Here is a 19,866-nt window from a genome sequence, read left to right as displayed (position 1 = left end):
ATTAGTAATGATTTTGTTAAAATAAAATTAAAAAAGCATCTGGAATTATATCATAGGGGTCTATTGTTTTTTAATGACGACATTTTTAAATATATTTTCTCACTGATAAAGCTGTTATTGAGGAAGAGACAGACGGTCTCTTCATCTCTAAAGGCCCCGATATACTTTTGAAGAAGTAAAAAGGGGTAAAAAGAAGTTCGAAAGAGCAGAGCAACAGTATACTGTTTGCAAACATTCAGACACCCGCCACACTGGTGTGGGAAGTGTTTAGAAGTACAATTAAATATGAGGATGCTCTAGAATACATGTACTGTAAAAGCTTATCTAATGTAACATTAAAATGTGTTATCAATTACTTGATGCCTCATTCAATTAGGTCAGTAAAAGAAGCTATTTTAACCACTCGATGATGATTTAAAGTATTATACAGTGGTGTGAAAAAGTGTTTGCCCCCTTCCTGATTTCTTATTTTTTTGCATGTTTGTCACACTTAAAGGTTTCAGATCATCAAACAAGTTTAAATATTAGTCAAAGATAACACAAGTAAACACAAAATGCAGTTTTTAAATGAAGGTTGTTATTATTAAGGGAAAACAAAATCCAAACCTACATGGCTCTATGTGAAAAAGTGTTTGCCCCACCTGTTAAAACATAGCTTAACTGTGGTTTATCACACCTGAGTTCAATTTCTCTAGCCACACCCAGGCCTGATTACTGCCACACCTGTTCTCAATCAAAAAATCACTTAAATAGGACCTGCCTGACAAAGTGAAGTAGACCAAAAGATCTTCAAAAGCTAGACATCATGCCGAGATCCAAAGAAATTCAGGAACAAATGAGAAAGAAAGTAATTGAGATCTATCAGTCTGGAAAAGGTTATAAAGCCATTTCTAAAGCTTTGGGACTCCAGAGAACCACAGTGAGAGCCATTATCCACAAATGGCGAAAACATGGAACAGTGGTGAACCTTCCCAGGAGTGGCCGGCCGACCAAAATTACCCCAAGAGCACAGCGATGACTCATCCAAGAGGTCACAAAAGACCCCACAACAACATCCAAAGAACTGCAGGCCTCACTTGCCTCAGTTAAGGTCAGTGTTCATGACTCCACCATAAGAAAGACTGGGCAAAAATGGCCTGCATGGCAGAGTTCCAAGACGAAAACCACTGCTGAGCAAAAAGAACATTAAGGCTCGTCTCATTTTTGCCAGAAAACATCTTGATGATTCCCCAAGACTTTTGGGAAAATACTCTGTGGACTGACGAGACAAAAGTTGAACTTTTTGGAAGGTGTGTGTCCCATTACATCTGGTGTAAAAGTAACATCACATTTTAGAAAAAGAACATCATACCAACAGTAAAATATGGTGGTGGTAGTGTGATGGTCTGGGGCTGTTTTGCTGCTTCAGGACCTGGAAGACTTGCTGTGATAAATAGAACCATGAATTCTGCTGTCTACCAAAAAATCCTGAAGGAGAATGTCCGGCCATCTGTTCGTGACCTCAAGCTGAAGCGAACTTGGGTTCTGCAGCAGGACAATGATCCAAAACACACCAGCAAGTCCACCTCTGAATGGCTGAAGAAAAACAAAATGAAGACTTTGGAGTGGCCTAGTCAAAGTCCTGACCTGAATCATATTGAGATGCTGTGGCATGACCTTAAAAAGGCAGTTCATGCTCGAAAACCCTCCAATGTGGCTGAATTACAACAATTCTGCAAAGATGAGTGGGCCAAAATTCCTCCACAGCGCTGTAAAAGACTCATTGCAAGTTATTGCAAACGCTTGATTGCAGTTGTTGCTGCTAAGGGTGGCCCAACCAGTTATTAGGTTTAGGGGGCAATCGCTTTTTCACACAGGGCCATGTAGGTTTGGATTTTGTTTTCCCTTAATAATAACAACCTTCATTTTAAAAACTGCATTTTGTGTTTACTTGTGTTATCTTTGACTAATATTTAAACTTGTCTGATGATCTGAAACATTTAAGTGTGACAAACATGCAAAAAAATAAGAAATCAGGAAGGGGGCAAACACTTTTTCACACCGCTGTATATACTTTATAGCTAACAGGCTACACGCGGGCATAATATGCGACGATTACACTCTGTTATTGTAATTCATAATGACACTGATACTACTGCAAAGATGGGTGTATAAAAAAAGTGTTAATGGGCAAAATACAGACAAAAGAGTGATAAGAGGCATATCTTTCTTTGGGCAGATGTGTTAATGGTTTTTGCTGCAGATGGCACATGAGCGAAGCAGCAAATAAAACAAAAGTCACTTGAGGGCACTTGAGAGTAGATTTGAATACTTTTGCAGACTTAAAAAAAAAAAAAAGGTAGGTAAGTTTGCACCAGCTCGCTAATAACTCTACATGCCGGTGTGTTTATGACTGATCTTGACTGACTGAACAATGTAAACAGAATTAGCTGTCGGGCTCAAAGAAGATGGAACTCCAGGCCACACCTACTGATAAGGTGGACCAATGGCAGTAAGAAGGTGTTTAGCAGCTGGTAAGAAGTTTCCCTAAAAGTTCTCCCCAGCGAGCTGTTACGAACTACCAAAACAAACAAAAAAACACCTTCTTTTTGGCCAGATTTTGTTATAAATTATGTCACACCTATTCGTTCTTTGACTTCGAAGTATATCGGGGCTTTAAGTGAGCGGTTCTTGGCCAGAATAAGCTGCAAAGTGGCTCGTCCTATAAGAGTTTGACTATGAGAGACTAAGAACAGGATAACATAGTACAAAATTAGACACAAAAAATTTGACTTACAGCTTTTTGTGCCGTCCGAAAGAAATGAGCCACATCACGGACAATGGCACCAAAGCTGTTGTAAATCTTAACATACGGTCTCACCCATAATGGAAGCTGATTACGGGCTTCGGCGCCTTGGAACCTGGATTACAAAGTCACAACATTAATATCTAACTCCATTGTCCTCAGTCAAAAGGAGAATCCCTGCTCTAGTAGTAATAAGTCCTCACCTGTGGTCACAGAGGAAGATTGCTCCGTAGTCTTCTTTGTGGCGAATCACTCTACCGATGGCTTGATTCACAGCTCGAGAGGCCTGCTGTCTGTACCACTCCTGCCCAGACAGATACTGAACAACAAGACAAGATTATAATCTAGGCAAAGGGTGGCTATTTTGAAGAAACTATAATAAATATTAAAAAAAAAAGTTTGGATTTGTTAAACATTTTTGGTCATTATAAAATTCTTAGACTTCCATGTGATATTTCATAGTATTGATGACTTTACTATTATTAGAAAATATTAATAATAATAGCAGTAGATGAGTAGTATGTCCAAGTATTTGACTAGCAGTGTATTTTAATTTGTAATATATTACCGGCATTCTACTAAAAACCATTGGCGAGCGCCATGGAGAGCAGGTACCTTCACTCCACTGGTTTTATTTTTGCACATCTCATCCAGATACTGCATTTTAAGCACAACTCTGGGGTCCATCCTAGGGGGGAATGGAAGGCCTGTGATCACAACACCTCGACCATATGTGTCTGCAAAATCCAGTCCTTCACTTGCCTTGGAGAAAGATGGAAAACAAAAAGAAATGTGCTGATCCAACTGATGTTTGTTGAAAACCCCAGTGTTCACAACAACTGCATTTTTTATTGCATGAAATAATTATAGTCTCACCTTTCCTCTACATACGGCGAAGAAGCTGCCTCCACTAGATTTCGGGTCGTTCACCTTGTCATAGTAACCATCAATCACCTACGAGATAACCCAACAGCAGAACAGTATTGATTGACGGCTTGTGAGGATCAAGCTGTGTTAACATTATTTTGTGATTTTGTGAGAGTTTATATACAAGATTGTTAGGAGTAGTGGTTACCTCTGTAAAAGTGCCTTTACCCCTGGGTTCTATAAACATGGGCTTCACATGCTCAATGCGGTCTGCATGTCCATTAGCCTTAGGAAGAAAAAGCAAGAGAGGATGGGGTTTTTACACTAAATGCTAAAAGTTCATGAACAAATCGCTCTTTTAAAGGGATAGTTCACCCAAAATGTTTAATTTACTCATCATTTACTCACCCTCACGCCATCCAAAATGTGTATGACTTTCTTTCTTCTGCTGAACACAAAACACAAATATTTAGAAGAATATCTTAGCTCTCTTGGTCCATATATGAATGTTGACCAAAACTCTGAAGCTCCAAAAAAGCACATAAAGGCTTTTGTTTAATCCATGCCTTCTTAAGCGATCCAATTGGATCAAAATATAACTTTTGTTTTTCCACTATAAATCTTGACATCAATAGTCTCCTTGGCGATCATGATTTCAAGCTCGATTACACTTCCTAGTGCCATCTAGCACTCTGCGCATGTGTCAAGCACTAACAAGTATAATCGTGATTGAAATTATGATCATGCCTAGAGACTGCTGATGTCAAGATTTACAGTAAAAAAGGAGTTATATTTTGGTCAGTTTTCACGCAAAATAAATTAGATCACTTTGGGAGATATGGATTAAACCACTGAAGTCGTATGAATTACATTTATGCTGCGTTTATGTGCATTTTGTAGCTGCAAAGTTTTGGTCACCATTAACATTTCATTGTGTGGACCTATGTAGCTGAGATATTCTTCTAAAAACCTTTGTTTGTGTTCTGCAGAAGAAAGAAAGTCATACATATCTGGGATAGCATGAGGGTGAGTAAATAATGAGAGAATTTCCTTTTTTGGGGTGAACTATTCCTTGGGGCACATTGCGTATATCCATCAAAATCACAAGCCTGAATTGGTCAGTCAACTCACTCACTCACTAAATTAGTGAGTAGGCGACATATTTTTCCCATAGGTTACTGTAAGTTTTTCTTGAGTCACTTTCCTTAAAAATACCTTTCACATAGACACACAAACACACTCACCCTCCAGAACTCCAGAGTCTTGTCCATCACTGGATACGAGGGGAAGAAAACCAGCAGCCCATGAGGCACCACCTTTGTGAGATTGACTGTAAACCAAATAATAAGCACAATCACAATCATAAGCACATACTGATTATCAGCCTGATCATCTGCTCATTTTATTGATAATAAGTGAATACAGTTTCAGTCAGTATGTTTTCATGCACTTTAAAAGTAAAATTTTAAAGTAATTTATCTTTTTGAAATGTCATGTAAACACTTCAGTTCGCAGTTTATGATGCAGTTCGATTTTTGTGAAATCGGACTAACAGACTGCCATTGTGGCCCGGCTTTGTCCAGCATGTATACACCTAAATCTGTTTGAAACTGGCCTCAGCGTTGTGCTGGTACATGCTCTAGAAGACAGAGGTGACATACAATGTGAACTTAACGCTTCCTCAGCTGACATTATTCCTTTAAATATTTGATTACACATTGTGTCATGTGTACAAGGACAGACAGATGAAGACTGTAGCACAACTACGCACAAACCCTCTGTAGCTCAATTATAACTGCGCATGTAAAAGCTCTGAGTCTAAGGATAGATGGTTCTCTCACCAACAGTGTTTCCCATAGAGGACATGTTTTCAGGAACAAACCTTCAAAAAACAAAAAGCCACACACCACAACTGAGACACCTCAACATTTTTTATTTGTTTTTTATTTAAAGACTTTTATGTCTGTGGCAGTATAGTTTGCCCTATAATGCAATTTTAGACAGAAGCTTCTTATGCAGAAGATGACAAAAGAAAATCTGTTAAATATCAGAGTAAGTGACTGTACAGTGACTACAGTCTTTGATAAAACACCCACCTCCTCTCAAAGGCTGTGCTCAACCGCACCCCATCTGGACCTTTATCAATGACGCTGACGAAGATCTGATCACGCTGGATGACGTGAGGATTTTCCAAAGATACAGGGAAAGGACTGAAGACCACAAACAGTGAGCAAAGAATTAACATCCAACCAGCATCAACTTACAAACCCCAGAGAGGAGAGCCAGGAGGCAAGTACTAACATTTGCATTTCACAGGTGAAGGATGAGAGAGGTGAGAGTGTTCCACTGGTCAGAATGATGCTGCGTACTCCCTGTTTGCGCAAATCCTGCATACTGAACCCCGGAGAAAAACACCAGTAGCTCAGCACATTTCCTATAAAATATACACACACCATTTTAATCTTTTATTACTTTGACATGTAAGTTTAAAATGCAAGTTCTATGCTGGAAGAACTACTCCTTTAATATTTAAGTAACAACACACAAGACACTTAGTCTTAATTTAAGTCATAACACAGCTCAGCCACGTCAATAAGAACAATAGTGTAACCTCAAGTGATTTATTGCTTTTGTACAACTGCACTACGCATCAGAAAAGGTCAGTGCTCCATGCGCATACAGTTTTATTATATTGCTTCACAAAAACCTCTTCAAGGACAACAAAATTATTTTCCAGGACATTTAGGTAATTTTCACTTTTTCAAAACTGGAAAACTTCTAGGACATGTGAAAACTAGTATTGAGTATATTGAAAGACTTTGCTACACAAGGTGTGCTGGAAATGTTTGACTACGAGTCTCACACCTTGTTTCCTGGAAGAAGAGGAAGCCCACACATCAGTATTCTGTTTTTTCTTCAAGTTGCTGGTGTCTGGATGAATGTGGACCTGCAATAAGACAAATTCAGATCACAGAAGCAGAGAGGGGAGGTGAAAGAAAAGGATTAAAGGAACTAACGTCTGACAAAACACTGTTTTTAAGACTATAAATTACTGCATAACATCTTTAAGTTATCTTCTCCACAACCTTATATAACAATATACTCGTGCATGTTAGTAGTAACTTGGAAAACAATTAAAGCAAACCTTAAACTCCTTCATGCTGTTCCCCATCTGTGAATTTTTGCTTCCCTCTGTAGGTTCTGCCCCAAACACTAACTGACTCCACCAGGTAATACAGAAGAACATAATAAAAATATAGCAGAATAGAATAGTTGAAAACTGATCTCTCTAACAAGACTTCTATTCCTGACCTGAATGATATCTGCCACTTTCTGTAGTCCACTGGTATTGAGGAAGACGCCAGGCTCTATGAACAAAAGTTACACATGCATGTTAGTGGGGCCTGGGTAGCTCAGCGAGTAAAGACGCTGACTACCACCCCTGGAGTCGCGAGTTCAAATCCAGGGTGTGCTGAGTGACTCCAGCCAGGTCTACTAAGCAACCAAATTGGCCTGGTTGCTAGGGAGATTAGAGTCACATGGGGTAACCTCCTCGAGGTCGCTATAATGTGGTTTGCTCTCAGCGGGGCGTGTGGTGAGTTGAGCGTGGATGCTGCGGAGAATAGCGTGAAGGCTCCACACGCGCTATTCTCCGTGGTAACGCGCTCAACAAGCCACGTGATAAGATGCACGGATTGACGGTCTCAGACGCGGAGGCAACTGAGATTCGTCCTCCGCCACCTGGATTGAGGTGAGTCACTACGCCACCAGGAGGACTTAGAGCGCATTGGGAATTGGGCATTCCAAATTGGGGAGAAAAAACACATGCATGTTCATTTTGAACTGACAAAAACAATAACCAAACATGCTGTACATGGAGAAGGTGAGATTCTTTCTTTATATACTCACTTCCTGCTAAATATCCTGTGATCTGCTCCATGGCATCCACTATAGCTGTCTTGGTGTCAAAATTCACATGAGCCATTTGAAAAAGCTCATATATAAAGCTTGAAGAGACATAAGCATTTCAGTTTAGCTTTCATGCATTTAAAAATTGGGATTCCAAAAAATTACAATTGTTATTTTGAAAATTGTCCATAAACCACTTAAACATATTCCCTACACCAAACTGAATAAAAAATAAATAAATAAATAAAAAAAATAAAAAACAGGTTCAGTGATGCTCTACTCACTTGCCCGGTTTAGTGATTCCTTGATTATTTGCAGGCATCTCGAAACCGTTAATGGCAGATTCCAGATCCATCAAAATTTCTGAAAGATTATTTATTGGTACTCTTAGGAAAATATTTGTAATTAGTGATACTTTTAACATTACAATACTTGTTTTATGTTGTGTATGAGCAGCAATTTATTTAAAACATTTTGAGAAAAAGGATGTATTCTATTAACTGCCATATAAAGCCAAAACACAGTAACTATACCAATACTGAAGCTAAGACAAATTACTTTTTGGATTACCCATACAAATATGCATTACAAAACATTTTCACTTTGTTTTCTCTACAGTGCATTCAGAAAGTATTCAGACCCCTTCATTTTTTTCACATTTTGTTATGTTGCAGCCTTGTGCTAAAATGCTTTAAATTTTATTTTTTTTCACATCAATCTACACTCCTGTAACAAGGTTCTTAAGATGGGCAAGAAGGAGGCGGGAACCAGCTGAACAGTCAACGTAAAATTTTAATCAAACAGAACACAAACATAACATAAACTGCAAACAAACAAAGACGCACACACACTGCTACGTGCATCTCTCTCTCTAACTGGCATCGCCGGCTCGTCCTTATCCTCCTCACGGCCCGGCCATGCCCTCCTCCTTGTCACACTCCTCCACCACCCGATTCATGCTGGGGAAACCTCCGGCTTGACATACTCCCCACCCCTCCCTTTCTGGAGGGGAGGTGTTGCCCTTCTGGCCATCCTTTTGCCGGCAGGTCTTCCCCGCATCTTTGGACCCTGGGAGGGGAGGGAGAGGGGAAGAGTGAGAGGGAGAGACAGAGAGAGGAGAGAGAGAAAAAGTAGCTCGCCGGTCCCCAGACACGCTGTCGCCTGGTCCTCAGCCACTCCTCTGCCCACTGGCGGACGAAAGCTGCTCCTCCCGTGGTGGACGGCAGCAAGTCCTCTGTCCCCTGGCAGATGGCAACAGCTCCTCCACTTCCCGGCGGACGGCAACGGCAAGGACTCCACGACAGCGCATCCCTCCTCCTTCCCGGGTTTCAGTACTAGTGGTTCAATAAATGAGGAAGCAGGAGACGGTGATTCCGACTCAGGTATGTCACTCTTTATTCTCATCAACAAAAACACGTTCGCATAAGGCGCAACTGTGAAGCTTCAAAACGGAAATGGCCAACACATAAACAGCTTCAGGTGTCTCCCCCAGTCACACGCGCGCACAGTTTTGCGGTGTCTGTTTCTCTCTCAAGCACTCTATGGACTGGGCACCTTTTATATCCCCCGTCTCTCACTGCAAACATAGAAACAGCAATTACCAGCAATTCATCTCAGGTGAAAATCCTTACCACTTCCTCTCTCCCCAGACAAACGCTCGACCACGCCCTCGCCTCCACAACTCCATAATGACAAAGCAAAAACCAGATTTTTGATAACTTTGCAAATTTATTAAAAAGAAGAAACTGAAACATCACATTGACATAAGTATTCAGACCCTTTGCTTTAACACTTGAAATTTAGCTCAGGTGCATCCCATTTCTCTGAATCTAATTTGAGATATTTCTACACTTTGATTGGAGTCCACCAGTGGCAAATACTATTGATTGGACATGATTTGGAAAGGCACACACCTGTTTATACAAGGTCTCACAGCTGAAAATACATATCAGAGCAAAAACCAAGCCATGAGGTCAAAGGAACTGTCTGCAGAGCTCAGAGACAGTATTGTGTTGAGACACAGATCTGGGAAAGGCTACAAAAAAAAAGTAATTCCCAAGTGCATAGTGGCCTCTATAATTCTTAAATGGAAGAAGTTTGGAACAACCAGGACTCTTCTAGAGCTGGCCGTCTGGCCAAACTGAGCAATCGGGGGAGAAGGGCCTTGGTAAGAGAGGTGACCAAGAACACGATTACTTTGGTTGAGTTCCAGAGATCATGTGTGGAGTTTGGAGAAACATCCATCACTGCAACACTCCACTGACCTGGGCTTTATGGCAGAGTGGCCAGATTGAAGCCTCTCCTCAGTGCAAGACACATGAAAGCCCGCTTGCAATTAGCAACAAAGCATCTAAAGGACTCTCAAACTGTGAGAAACAAGATACTCTGGTATGATGAAAAGGAGATTGAACTGTTTGGCCTCAATTCATCAATTCAGATCAGTGGAGTGTCGCAGTGATGGTTGTCCTTCTGCAAATTTCTCCCATCTCCACACATGATCTCTGGTGTTCAACCAGAGTGACCATCGGGTTCTTGGTCACCTCTCTTACCAAGGCCCTTCCCCCACGATTGCTCAGTTTGGCCAGGCGGCCAGCTCTAAGAAGAGTCCTGGTTGTTCCAAACCTCTTCCATTTATGAATTATGGAGGCCACTATGCTCTTGGGAACCTTCAATGCAGCCACATTTTTTTTGTAGCCTTCCCCAGATCTATGCCTCAACACAATCCTGTCTCTGAGCTCTGCAGGCAGTTCCTTTGACCTCATGGCTTGGTTTTTGCTCTGATATGCATTTTCAGCTGTGAGACCTTATATAGACAGGTGTGTGACTTTCAAAATTATGCCCAATCAATTGAATTAGCCACCGGTGGACTCCAATCAAAGTGTAGAAACATCTCAAAGATGATCCAGAGAAATGTAATGCACCTGAGCTAAATTTTAAGTGTCAAAGCAAAGGGTCTGAATACTTATGTCAATGTGATATTTCAGTCTTTTCTTTTAATAAATGTGAAAAGTTATCAAAAATCAGTTTTTTGCTTTGTCATTATGGGGTATGGAGTGTAGATTGATGTGAACAAAAAAAAAGAAAAATTTTTAAAGCATTTTAGCATAAGGCTGCAACATAATGGAAAACAAAAAATGAAGGGGTCTGAATACTTTCTGAATGCACTGCATATCAGAGAATAGTTGAGCCAAACCCATCTGTCAAAGGACAGTTCCTCCTCTAAGATCACTCATAACTCAGTTTTGACCAAATGTTTATTTACTGCGTTTTGCCTTTGCTAGGCAGAATAACTGTACAGTTGAAGTCAGAAGTTTATATACACCTTATCAAAATACATTTCAACTCAGTTTTTCACAATTCCTGACATTTAATCATAGAAAACATTCCCTGTCTTAGGTCAGTTAGGATCACTACTTTATTTTAAGAATGTGAAATGTCAGAATATTAGTAGAGAGAATTATTTATTTCAGCTTTTATTTCTTTCATCACATTCCCAGTGGGTCAGAAGTTTACATACACTTTGTTAGTATTTGGTAGCATTGCGTTTAAATTGTTTAACTTGGGTCAAATATTTTGGGTAGCCTTCCACAAGCTTCTCACAATAAGTTGCTGGAATTGTGGCCCATTCCTCCAGAAAGAACTGGTGTAACGGAGTGAGGTTTGTAGGCCTCCTTGCTCGCACACGCTTTTTCAGTTCTGCCCACAAATTTTCTATCAGATTGAGGTCAGGGCTTTGTGATGGCCACTCCAATACCTTGACTTTGTTGTGCTTAAGCCATTTTGCTACAACCTGAGTTATGCTTGGGGTCACTGTCCATTTGGAAGACCCATTTGCGACCAAGCTTTAACTTCCTGGCTGATGTCTTGAGATGTTGCTTCAATATATCCACATAATTTTCCTTCCTAATGATGCCATCTATTTTGTGAAGTGCACCGGTCCCTCCTGCAGCAAAGCACACCCACAACAAGATGCTGCCACCCCCATGCTTCATGGTTGGGATGCTGTTCTTCAGCTTGGAAGCCTCACCCTTTTTCCTCCAAACATAATGATGGTCATTATGGCCAAACAGTTCAATTTTTGTTTCATCAGAACAGAGGACATTTCTCCAAAAAGTAAGATCTTCGTCCCCATGTGCACTTGCAAACTGTGGTCTGGTGTTTTTACGGCAGTTTTGGAGCAGTCGCTTTTTCCTTGCTGAGCAGCCTTTCAGAATATGACGATATAGGACTCGTTTTATTGTGGATATAGATACTTGTCTTCCTGTTTCCTCCAGCATCTTCACAAGGTCCTTTGTTGTTGTTTTGGGATTGATTAGCACTTTTTGCACCAAACTACGTTCATCTCTAGAAGACAGAATGCGTCTCCTTCCTGAGCGGTATGATGGCTGCGTGGTCCCATGGTGTTTATACTTGCGTACATTGTGTGTACAGATGAATGTCATACCTCCAGGCATTTGGAAATTGCTTCCAAGGATGAACCAGATTTGTGGAGGTCGACAAATTTTTCTCTGAGGTCTTCACTGATTTCTTTTGATTTTCCCATGATGTCAAGCAAAGAGGCACTGAGTTTGAAGGTAGGCCTTAAAACACATCCACAGGTACACCTCCAATTAGCCTATCAGAAGCTAATTGGCTAATTGCCTAAAGGCTTGAAATCATTTTCTGGAATTTTCCAAGCTGCTTAAAGGCACAGTTAACTTAGTGTATGTAAACTTACGGCCCACTGGAATTGTGATACAGTTAATTAAAAGTGAAACAATCTGTCTGTAAATGATTATTGGAAAAATTACTTGTCTCATGCACAAAGTAGATGTCCTAAAAGACTTACCAAAATGTTATGTATTTTTTTGCTAATATGAAATCTGTGGAGTGGTTAAAAAATGAGTTTTAATGATTCAACTTAAGTGTATGTAAATGTCTGACTTCAACTGTGTATATATATATATCTATCTATATATATAAGAGCACAACCTACGTTTTATTTTAGCAATGGTAGCAATGTCCAGCTTCAATCCTGTACAATAAAGAAAATTTTTTAATGAGGGAGTCATTAAAGGGAGACAGTTTGTACTGTTGCAGTCAAAGACGTAGATTTGGCTTGAACATTGGGGGGTTGCAGCGTGAAGTATTTACCCATGTTTCCATTGATCATGGTATTAGTAATGGGGGGGGGGTTGTACTTGCTTGTCTTGATTATTGGGCGGGTGGTTACCTTACCCCATCTCCCCAGAATGTACGCCCCTGGTTGCAGGTCTTCTTTTTCATGAAGTATACAGAGCTTTTTAACAAAAGTATATTTTAACTGCAGGTAGTTTTATAAATAATGTAAGATGGGTTTTCAGTGGTTCAGCTGTAGGAATTCCAAGGTGAATGAAGAAATGTTAACAGCAAGATGGTATAAAACTGTGCATTTCTTGTCTATTACCACCTTCAGCTTCTTATACCAACGACGGAAATAAGCACAGTTAGGACAGCTAAATACGTGGGAGAGCATTGTTTAGAACTTTATTATGACTTTATTGCGATACAATATGTAGCACTTAAATGTTTAATCTTAATATAGTGTACACAGTCAAATTAAACTAGACATGGATTAAAGGGAAGATGTTTAATAACAGTAATGTTTTAAAAGTTTAAATCAGATGGTTACAATTTAGATGAAATAGTTAAAAATTAGATAATAAATATGTATATGAAACCAGTATGCATACTACCTGAGTGGAAGAGAATGAAAGATAGAAAGAGAGAGAAAGAGTAGAGGGAGAGATCCCATTAGCCATGTTTCCACTATCGGGCCAAATGAGAGCATGCTAGTGTGTGCCAGGGCCAGTTGCATTCCCACTGTTACTTCCGGGACTTCATCGTGCCTCCTCTGGGCTTCCTTGGGGCCAAAGAAAGCCAGCTGGGGATCAAGGCGGTATCAATGTCAAAGCGGAGTCAGGTCATATGTTTCAGTATCAAGATTCCTATTTCCCAATTTTTCATATCTAGCTACCAGCTTACCTCAACAGATCAACGGAGAATGGACAATCACCAGTTCTGGTTAGCAGATTAAATCAGGGCTCTTCTGAACATTTGGGCTGATGCCGAAACGAAGACGTGATTAAGTATATTGTCATTGAACTTGCCAAGTTGTGCATCCAGCGCATAATGGTACAGGTTCGGGGAAAAAATTAAAAAAATGTCGGGCACAGTATAAATCAGTGTTCACTTCGAGGGCTAGCTAGTCTCCAAATGTCTGATACACCAGCTTGAGTTTCCTTCTTGCTTTTGAAATGGGTGCGGTGTGTGACGTTGGCACTAGGGCAGTGTATTAAAACTGTTTTTAGGGCAACACTGCAGGGCTATTGGCCCGATGGTGGGAATGCAGATCGATTTAGTTTTTGCGGCTCGAGGTCCGAGGCTACTGGCCCCAGCTAACCAGTTGATAGCCCTGGCTTACACTGGGCTAATAGTGGAAAAGCAGCTATTGAGAGCTGGGAGATTAGCCTGATGGCCTGTAATCCAGTTGCCCAAGCGCAGAGGCAAAAGAAAAGAGTGAGCCAGAGAAAAAGAGGAGAAAAGACCCCAGAGCATAAGTTACAATCCTCTTATATCTTTGACCATGTGACTAAAACTAGACCTGATACGTTTAAACTGACCAATCAGCAGACCACATTTATTCCCCACTGTACTCAAGTTGTGACCATTTGCAGACCCCCAATACACAATAACACCTCAGCCAACAGGCTGATAGGTTACTATCAGCACCCTCTGGAATGCAAGGGATATGTTTTCACAAAGAAATAGGAGTTGTAACACAGAAATTTCTTTAATTTTCAACCCTACAAATAATGTTGACAAAATGAACACGAATCACAAAATTTAAGCCAAACTAACCTGAGTTTAGTGACTCCACATTAAAATCCTCTGTAGACTCTGTTTTGCTGATGTCTGAGGCCTGTTCCCGCAGAAGTCGATCCACTGCCTCAATGGAGGATATAATGTCATATGGGGTGAGATCAAACGAGGTTGATTCTTCACACATCTTCTCCTAAAAAATTTGATTAAGAGTAGATAGAAAATAAAAATCCAGAAATATAGACTTCCCTCATTTTAAAGACTATTGTGAGATTTAAAGCGTCCTGAATGGTTACAAGGTCTCAAACAACATGAAGACACTTACAACATTATGAGCCTCATCAAAAATTACCACAGCTCCTTTCAGCTCTATGTTGTGAGCTCTTCGACTCTGTCAGTCAAACAAAAAACATAGCAAAGCATCACAATTTTCACCCCAAAGAACAAATTAAATGGGTCAAGACATGCTTTTTTGTTATTTTAATATGTTCCATAAGGTTCACTTATACAAAGTTTTTTTGCACAAAAAACAGTCATATATTTGTAAAGAATTATAATTTTCCACCCTCATTCTGAATATCTGTCAAAAACGCTCAGTTTTGGTGCTGCTTCTCCTTTAAGACTTGACAATAAACACCCACTGTTATGACTGGCTCTCTGCTCTTGACTGACCTGCTCTCTCCTTGCCATATTACTGCTCACCGCTGCTGGGCAGACTACGGAAGTGATGAGTTAAACTAGGCAGTAATGTGTTGTTGTGGAAGCGGTCAGATGCAAATGTTTTATCACAGTGTAACATCTTAATGTTGAGGAAGTTGAGAACGAGTCGTTTTGGAAGCTGGGTTTCAACAAATGCTCTTTTTGCAGTGAGGAGGAAGTTTTGAGTTGTTTTTAATAATACAATGACTTCATATGTCAAAAGATCAAGGAAAATTTTATTTTTCATGTCATGACCCCTTTAAATAAAAAAACAATCATTAAAATATACAGATACTGGATATCTAAAGTGTTGACGTCAGAGGGGATGATGTGTCTCACCTTTGGGTCAAGCAGGTAGTTGTAGGGCATGAAGATGATGTCAGCGTGTTGTTTGAGTGACCTTGAAAGGTAGTATGGACAAACTCTACAAGGATAAACAGTCCAATCAATGTCACTGTTTACAAGGAAACATGCCAGACAAAGACTGAATCATCAGTTTAAACTATATTAAAATGCCACTATTTCTTTCAGTGCTTTAGTCAAGGTCATGAACGTGATGTAGAATCTAACCTTTGCTTCTTGCCAGTTTTCACTAGATCCTCCACATCCAGGATAGAGTTCATGATTTCCCTGTCAGTGCTTTTCTCTAAAATTTTCAACAGGCCAAAAAACACAATCATCACTATATATTTACAACTCACATTTATATAAATTAATGCTATCTATCTATCTATCTCTGGCTTTGTTGACAAGTCATCACAATAATGTAATTCTCATACCATCAACATTGTTGTAGAAGACACAGGAGCGGGTTGACACTTTTGCTCTGCACATATGGACCTTTAAATAAGATACATATTTAATTAATAAAGTGTTGAGATCCAGATCTTATATCAAGTCTCTTGTCACACACATACACTCTCACTATACGGAGAGGATTTTACCTTAATGTGGTTGCTTTCATGTCTCATCACCTCCTGGTTTATGCAGAGCTGTTCTCTAGATCCCAAAACACAAATCTTTGGCCTACAATAAAAATCAATGTGATCTTTTATTAACAATTTCTGTATAATAGAAAATGTTAAACAAACAACCTCAATCCTTGGTATAGTACTTAAAAAAAAATAAAAAAATAAAAAACATTAGTCAAAGATTTTAAAACAGCACAAACACAATAGAATTTATGTTTTAAATAATCAACTTTGTTTTTTCGTAATTATTTACTCATAAGTTTTATGCATGCAAGATCATATGTTGTTTTCAATTGAATACAGATAAAAATGGATTTCAAATCTTTGATTTCAGTTCTTTTTTTTTTTTTTTACACACAGCCCCAACTTATTAAGAATATAGTTTTGTATATGCATTTTATTTCAGCAGTATACATTCCCAAGTCTCTCAAAGAGCACATTTCTAATGTTAAAGGAATAGTTCACCCAAAAATGGTAATTCTCTCATCATTTATTCACCCTCATGCCATCCCTGATGTGTTTGACTGTCTTTCTTCTGCAGAACACAAACAAATATTTTTAGAAGAATATTTCAGCTCTGTAGGTCCATCCAATGCAAGTCAGCAGGGTCCAAAACTTTGATGCTCCAAAAGCACATAGAGGCAGCATAAAAGTAATCCATTCGACTCCAGTGGTTATACCCATGTCTTCAGAAACAATATGATAGGTGTGGGTGAGAAACAGATCAATACTTAAGTCGTTTTTACTATAAATTCTCCTCCCTGCCCAGTAGGTGGCAATATGCACGAAAAATGTGAATCGCCAAAAACAAAATAAGAACTCTTAGGAGAGAAGAGTGCTTAGGAGGGCTGTTTAAAAGTAGATATTTATAGTTTTGGATTACTTTTATGCTGACTTTATATGCTTTTTGAGCTTCAAAGTTTTGGACCCTGCTGACTTGCATTGTGAGGACCTACAGAGCTGAGAAATTCTTCTAAAAATCTTTGTTTTTAGGTGAACTATCCCTTAAACTGGTGTTATATATTATGTTAAAGAGAGCTGACCTGTAGGATGTGTTCTTCAGCTCAGTTATGACCTGTGTTAGCTGGGAATGGGTCCTGGATGCATATATAATCTTGGGGATGTCCGTGTAGTATGCTAAATGAAAAATATATATTTGGTTATTGCACTCATGTTGTGCAGTTTAACTGTGTCCCAACTTCTATTGTCATACGGTAAGACAACTATCACTGGGATGAATTATGATGTAGCTTATAATTCATATTGTCATTTTGTCTTGAAAACCACAAAACCATCTTACAAATTGTAGTGAAAATGAATAATTTCAAGGACATTACTTGGCGTGTCCCCGCCGGTTGCTGCCGTCCCCCATGATGACACTGGTCTGTCTGGGAACAGCTCAGCGCCTCCCATTCTCTCTGCAATCTTGCAGGCAGAGATAGTATCTTTGAAATACTCTCTCCATCCGAGTGTAGCACACAGCAGACAGAGGGTTTTACCTGTACCAGTGGGACTTTCCAGAACTCCATTTACATTCTGAAACAGTACAAAATGATTAAAGGGTAATGAATAGGACAATGTGACCTTACAGGAAGACTCAATCTTTATAATCATTACGTTATTACATTTCATTGAAATTCCAGTCTGTATATTATATGTGAATCAAAGGATAAGTAAAACAAAAATGTAAAAATGTCCTGTATTATGACATTTAGAGACATTTTCTATTACATTTTACCTTCAATGGAAAATGTGATTGAACTTTTGAAACAGAAAATGAAGCAGTAATATCTTAGTCACCATTGTGCAGTTTTATGAAAACGTGATTGTAGATTATGTGTGTGTATATATATATATATATATATATATATATATATATATATATACACACACATACATACATACATACATACATACATGTATGTATACAGTTCTGGAAAAAATTAAGAGACCACTGCAAAATTATCATTTTTTCTGGATTTACTATTTATAGGTATGTGTTTGAGTAAAATGAACACATTTGTTTTATTCTATAAAGTACTGACAATATTTCTCCCAATTATCATCACCAATCCCCCACCAAATTTCACAGTGGGTACGAGACACTGTGGCTTGAAGACCTCTCCAGGTCTCCGTCTAACCATTAGACGACCAGGTGGAGGATCAGTGATGATCTGGGGGTGCTTCAGCAAGGCTGAAATCAGGCAGATTCATCTTTGTGAAGGATGCATAAATCAAGCCATGTACCTGGAATCCTGGAAGAAAACTTGCTTCCTTCTGCTCTGACAATGTTCCCCAACTCTGATTATTTTTATTTTTTTTTCTTCAGCAGGACAATGCTCCATGCCACACAGCCAGGTCAATCAAGGTGTGGATGGAGGACCACCGGATCAAGACCCTGTCATGGCCAGCCCAATCTCCAGATATGAACCACACTGAAAACCTCTGGAATGTGATCGAGAGGAAGATGGATGGCCACAAGCCATCAAACAAATCCAAGCTGCTTGAATTTTTGCACCAGGAGTGGCATAAAGTCACCCAACTGCAATGTGAATGACTGGTAGAGAGCATGCCAAGACGCATGAAAGCTGTGATTGAAAATCAGGGTTATTCCACCAAATATTGATTTCTGAACTCTTCCTAAGTTAAAACATTAGTACTGTGTTGTTTAAAAATGAATATGAACTTGTTTTCTTTGCATTATTTGAGGTCTGAAAACACTGCATCTTTTTTCTTATTTTGACCAGTTGTCATTTTCTGCAAATAAAAGCTCTAAATTACAATATTTTTATTTGGAATTTGGGAGAAATATCCAGAGAAACTAATAATTTTGCAGTGGTCTCTTAATTTTTCCTAGAGCTGTGTGTGTGTGTGTGTGTGTGTGTGTATATATATATATATATATATATATATATATATATATATATATATATATAAAGTATTTGGTATAACAAATTAAAAGCTATTTCAGTGATTACTGCAGTAGCTGCAGGATTATTTAAGGTGACTGAAGAGAGGTGCTCTCACATTCTGCAGGCACTCGATGACTTTGCTCATGTAGTCCTCCTGGCATGGGTATGGAGTGAAGGGGAAATCCACTGTAACTCCTCTGAGTTTAAGATGAGGCATTTTCCCAACCAATCACGGACAGTTGATCCACTAAGAGTCATTCACTCTTTAACAGGAGAGACAACCAATCACAATCGCTCATAAATGTACTCATAGTGATCGGCTATTATCCACATTGACACAACTATATGAAATGTACTAAAACTACATCCAAACTAACCCGCAACTGCTTTTGCAACTCCAGTAACGCGCCATAGGTTTCTTCTTCTTCTTCATATGAGGTTTTATGGCGGTTGGCAAGCCAGCTTCTGGTGCATTACCGCCACCAACCAGACTGGAGTGTGAAGCATCAATGGGAAGGTAATTAAATTCTCCTGACTAACCCTGTTATTTTAAGATATCTTAATATTGCACTATATTTTTTAAGCTTACTTGCGAGAATCTCATAAATAATGTCTTGCCTTGAAGAATGTAGTCCACTTGCAAGGCTTGACAATGCTGCATGAGAGTCAGTACATATACTACTGTCCTTGGTTTTACATGTTCTACCCACTGGAGAGCTAACAACACAGCAATTAATTCCATTGCATACACAGATATATGATCAGTTATTCTTTTCTTAGTACTGTTTTGGGATTTTGGAATATATACTGCAGCAGCTGTGCTACCAGAGAGTGAATCTTTGGATCCATCAGTGTATATATGTAGCCTTGATGAATACACCTG

The 19,866-nt window shown here is 39.3% G+C and overlaps 1 protein-coding gene across 4 annotated transcripts in view; it reads right to left on the bottom strand.

Moving 5' to 3' along the window:
• The window catches only part of LOC127425814 (regulator of telomere elongation helicase 1-like), a 30,585-nt gene extending 11,164 nt beyond the window's left edge, over positions 1-19,421 (bottom strand). For 2 of the 4 annotated variants that reach the window (XM_051672094.1, XM_051672096.1), the window contains exons 1-24: positions 19,099-19,399; positions 17,409-17,607; positions 17,115-17,208; positions 16,045-16,126; positions 15,880-15,940; positions 15,671-15,746; positions 15,440-15,524; positions 14,727-14,792; positions 14,441-14,594; positions 12,537-12,575; positions 7,846-7,924; positions 7,562-7,659; positions 6,965-7,020; positions 6,798-6,869; positions 6,518-6,599; positions 5,954-6,086; positions 5,749-5,862; positions 5,494-5,534; positions 4,897-4,982; positions 3,861-3,938; positions 3,662-3,739; positions 3,401-3,547; positions 2,989-3,104; positions 2,777-2,900 (exon numbers count right to left, since the gene is read on the bottom strand). In XM_051672094.1, the coding sequence (XP_051528054.1) occupies positions 2,777-2,900; positions 2,989-3,104; positions 3,401-3,547; positions 3,662-3,739; positions 3,861-3,938; positions 4,897-4,982; positions 5,494-5,534; positions 5,749-5,862; positions 5,954-6,086; positions 6,518-6,599; positions 6,798-6,869; positions 6,965-7,020; positions 7,562-7,659; positions 7,846-7,924; positions 12,537-12,575; positions 14,441-14,594; positions 14,727-14,792; positions 15,440-15,524; positions 15,671-15,746; positions 15,880-15,940; positions 16,045-16,126; positions 17,115-17,208; positions 17,409-17,607; positions 19,099-19,200 (2,262 nt within the window). In that variant the 5' untranslated portion in view covers positions 19,201-19,399. Of the gene's footprint in view, positions 1-2,776; positions 2,901-2,988; positions 3,105-3,400; positions 3,548-3,661; positions 3,740-3,860; positions 3,939-4,896; positions 4,983-5,493; positions 5,535-5,748; positions 5,863-5,953; positions 6,087-6,517; positions 6,600-6,797; positions 6,870-6,964; positions 7,021-7,561; positions 7,660-7,845; positions 7,925-12,536; positions 12,576-14,440; positions 14,595-14,726; positions 14,793-15,439; positions 15,525-15,670; positions 15,747-15,879; positions 15,941-16,044; positions 16,127-17,114; positions 17,209-17,408; positions 17,608-18,318; positions 18,660-19,098 lie in introns of all 4 variants that reach the window. The other 2 variants (XM_051672095.1, XM_051672097.1) reach the window with 2 other exon arrangements.
• Between the last annotated feature and the right edge of the window lie 445 nt (positions 19,422-19,866).

The sequence above is a fragment of the Myxocyprinus asiaticus genome, chromosome 35 (assembly GCF_019703515.2).
Source record: "Myxocyprinus asiaticus isolate MX2 ecotype Aquarium Trade chromosome 35, UBuf_Myxa_2, whole genome shotgun sequence".
NCBI lineage: Eukaryota > Metazoa > Chordata > Actinopteri > Cypriniformes > Catostomidae > Myxocyprinus > Myxocyprinus asiaticus.
The sequence above is the reverse complement of the archived record's forward strand: the minus strand, read 5'-3'. Positions and strand labels throughout refer to the sequence as shown.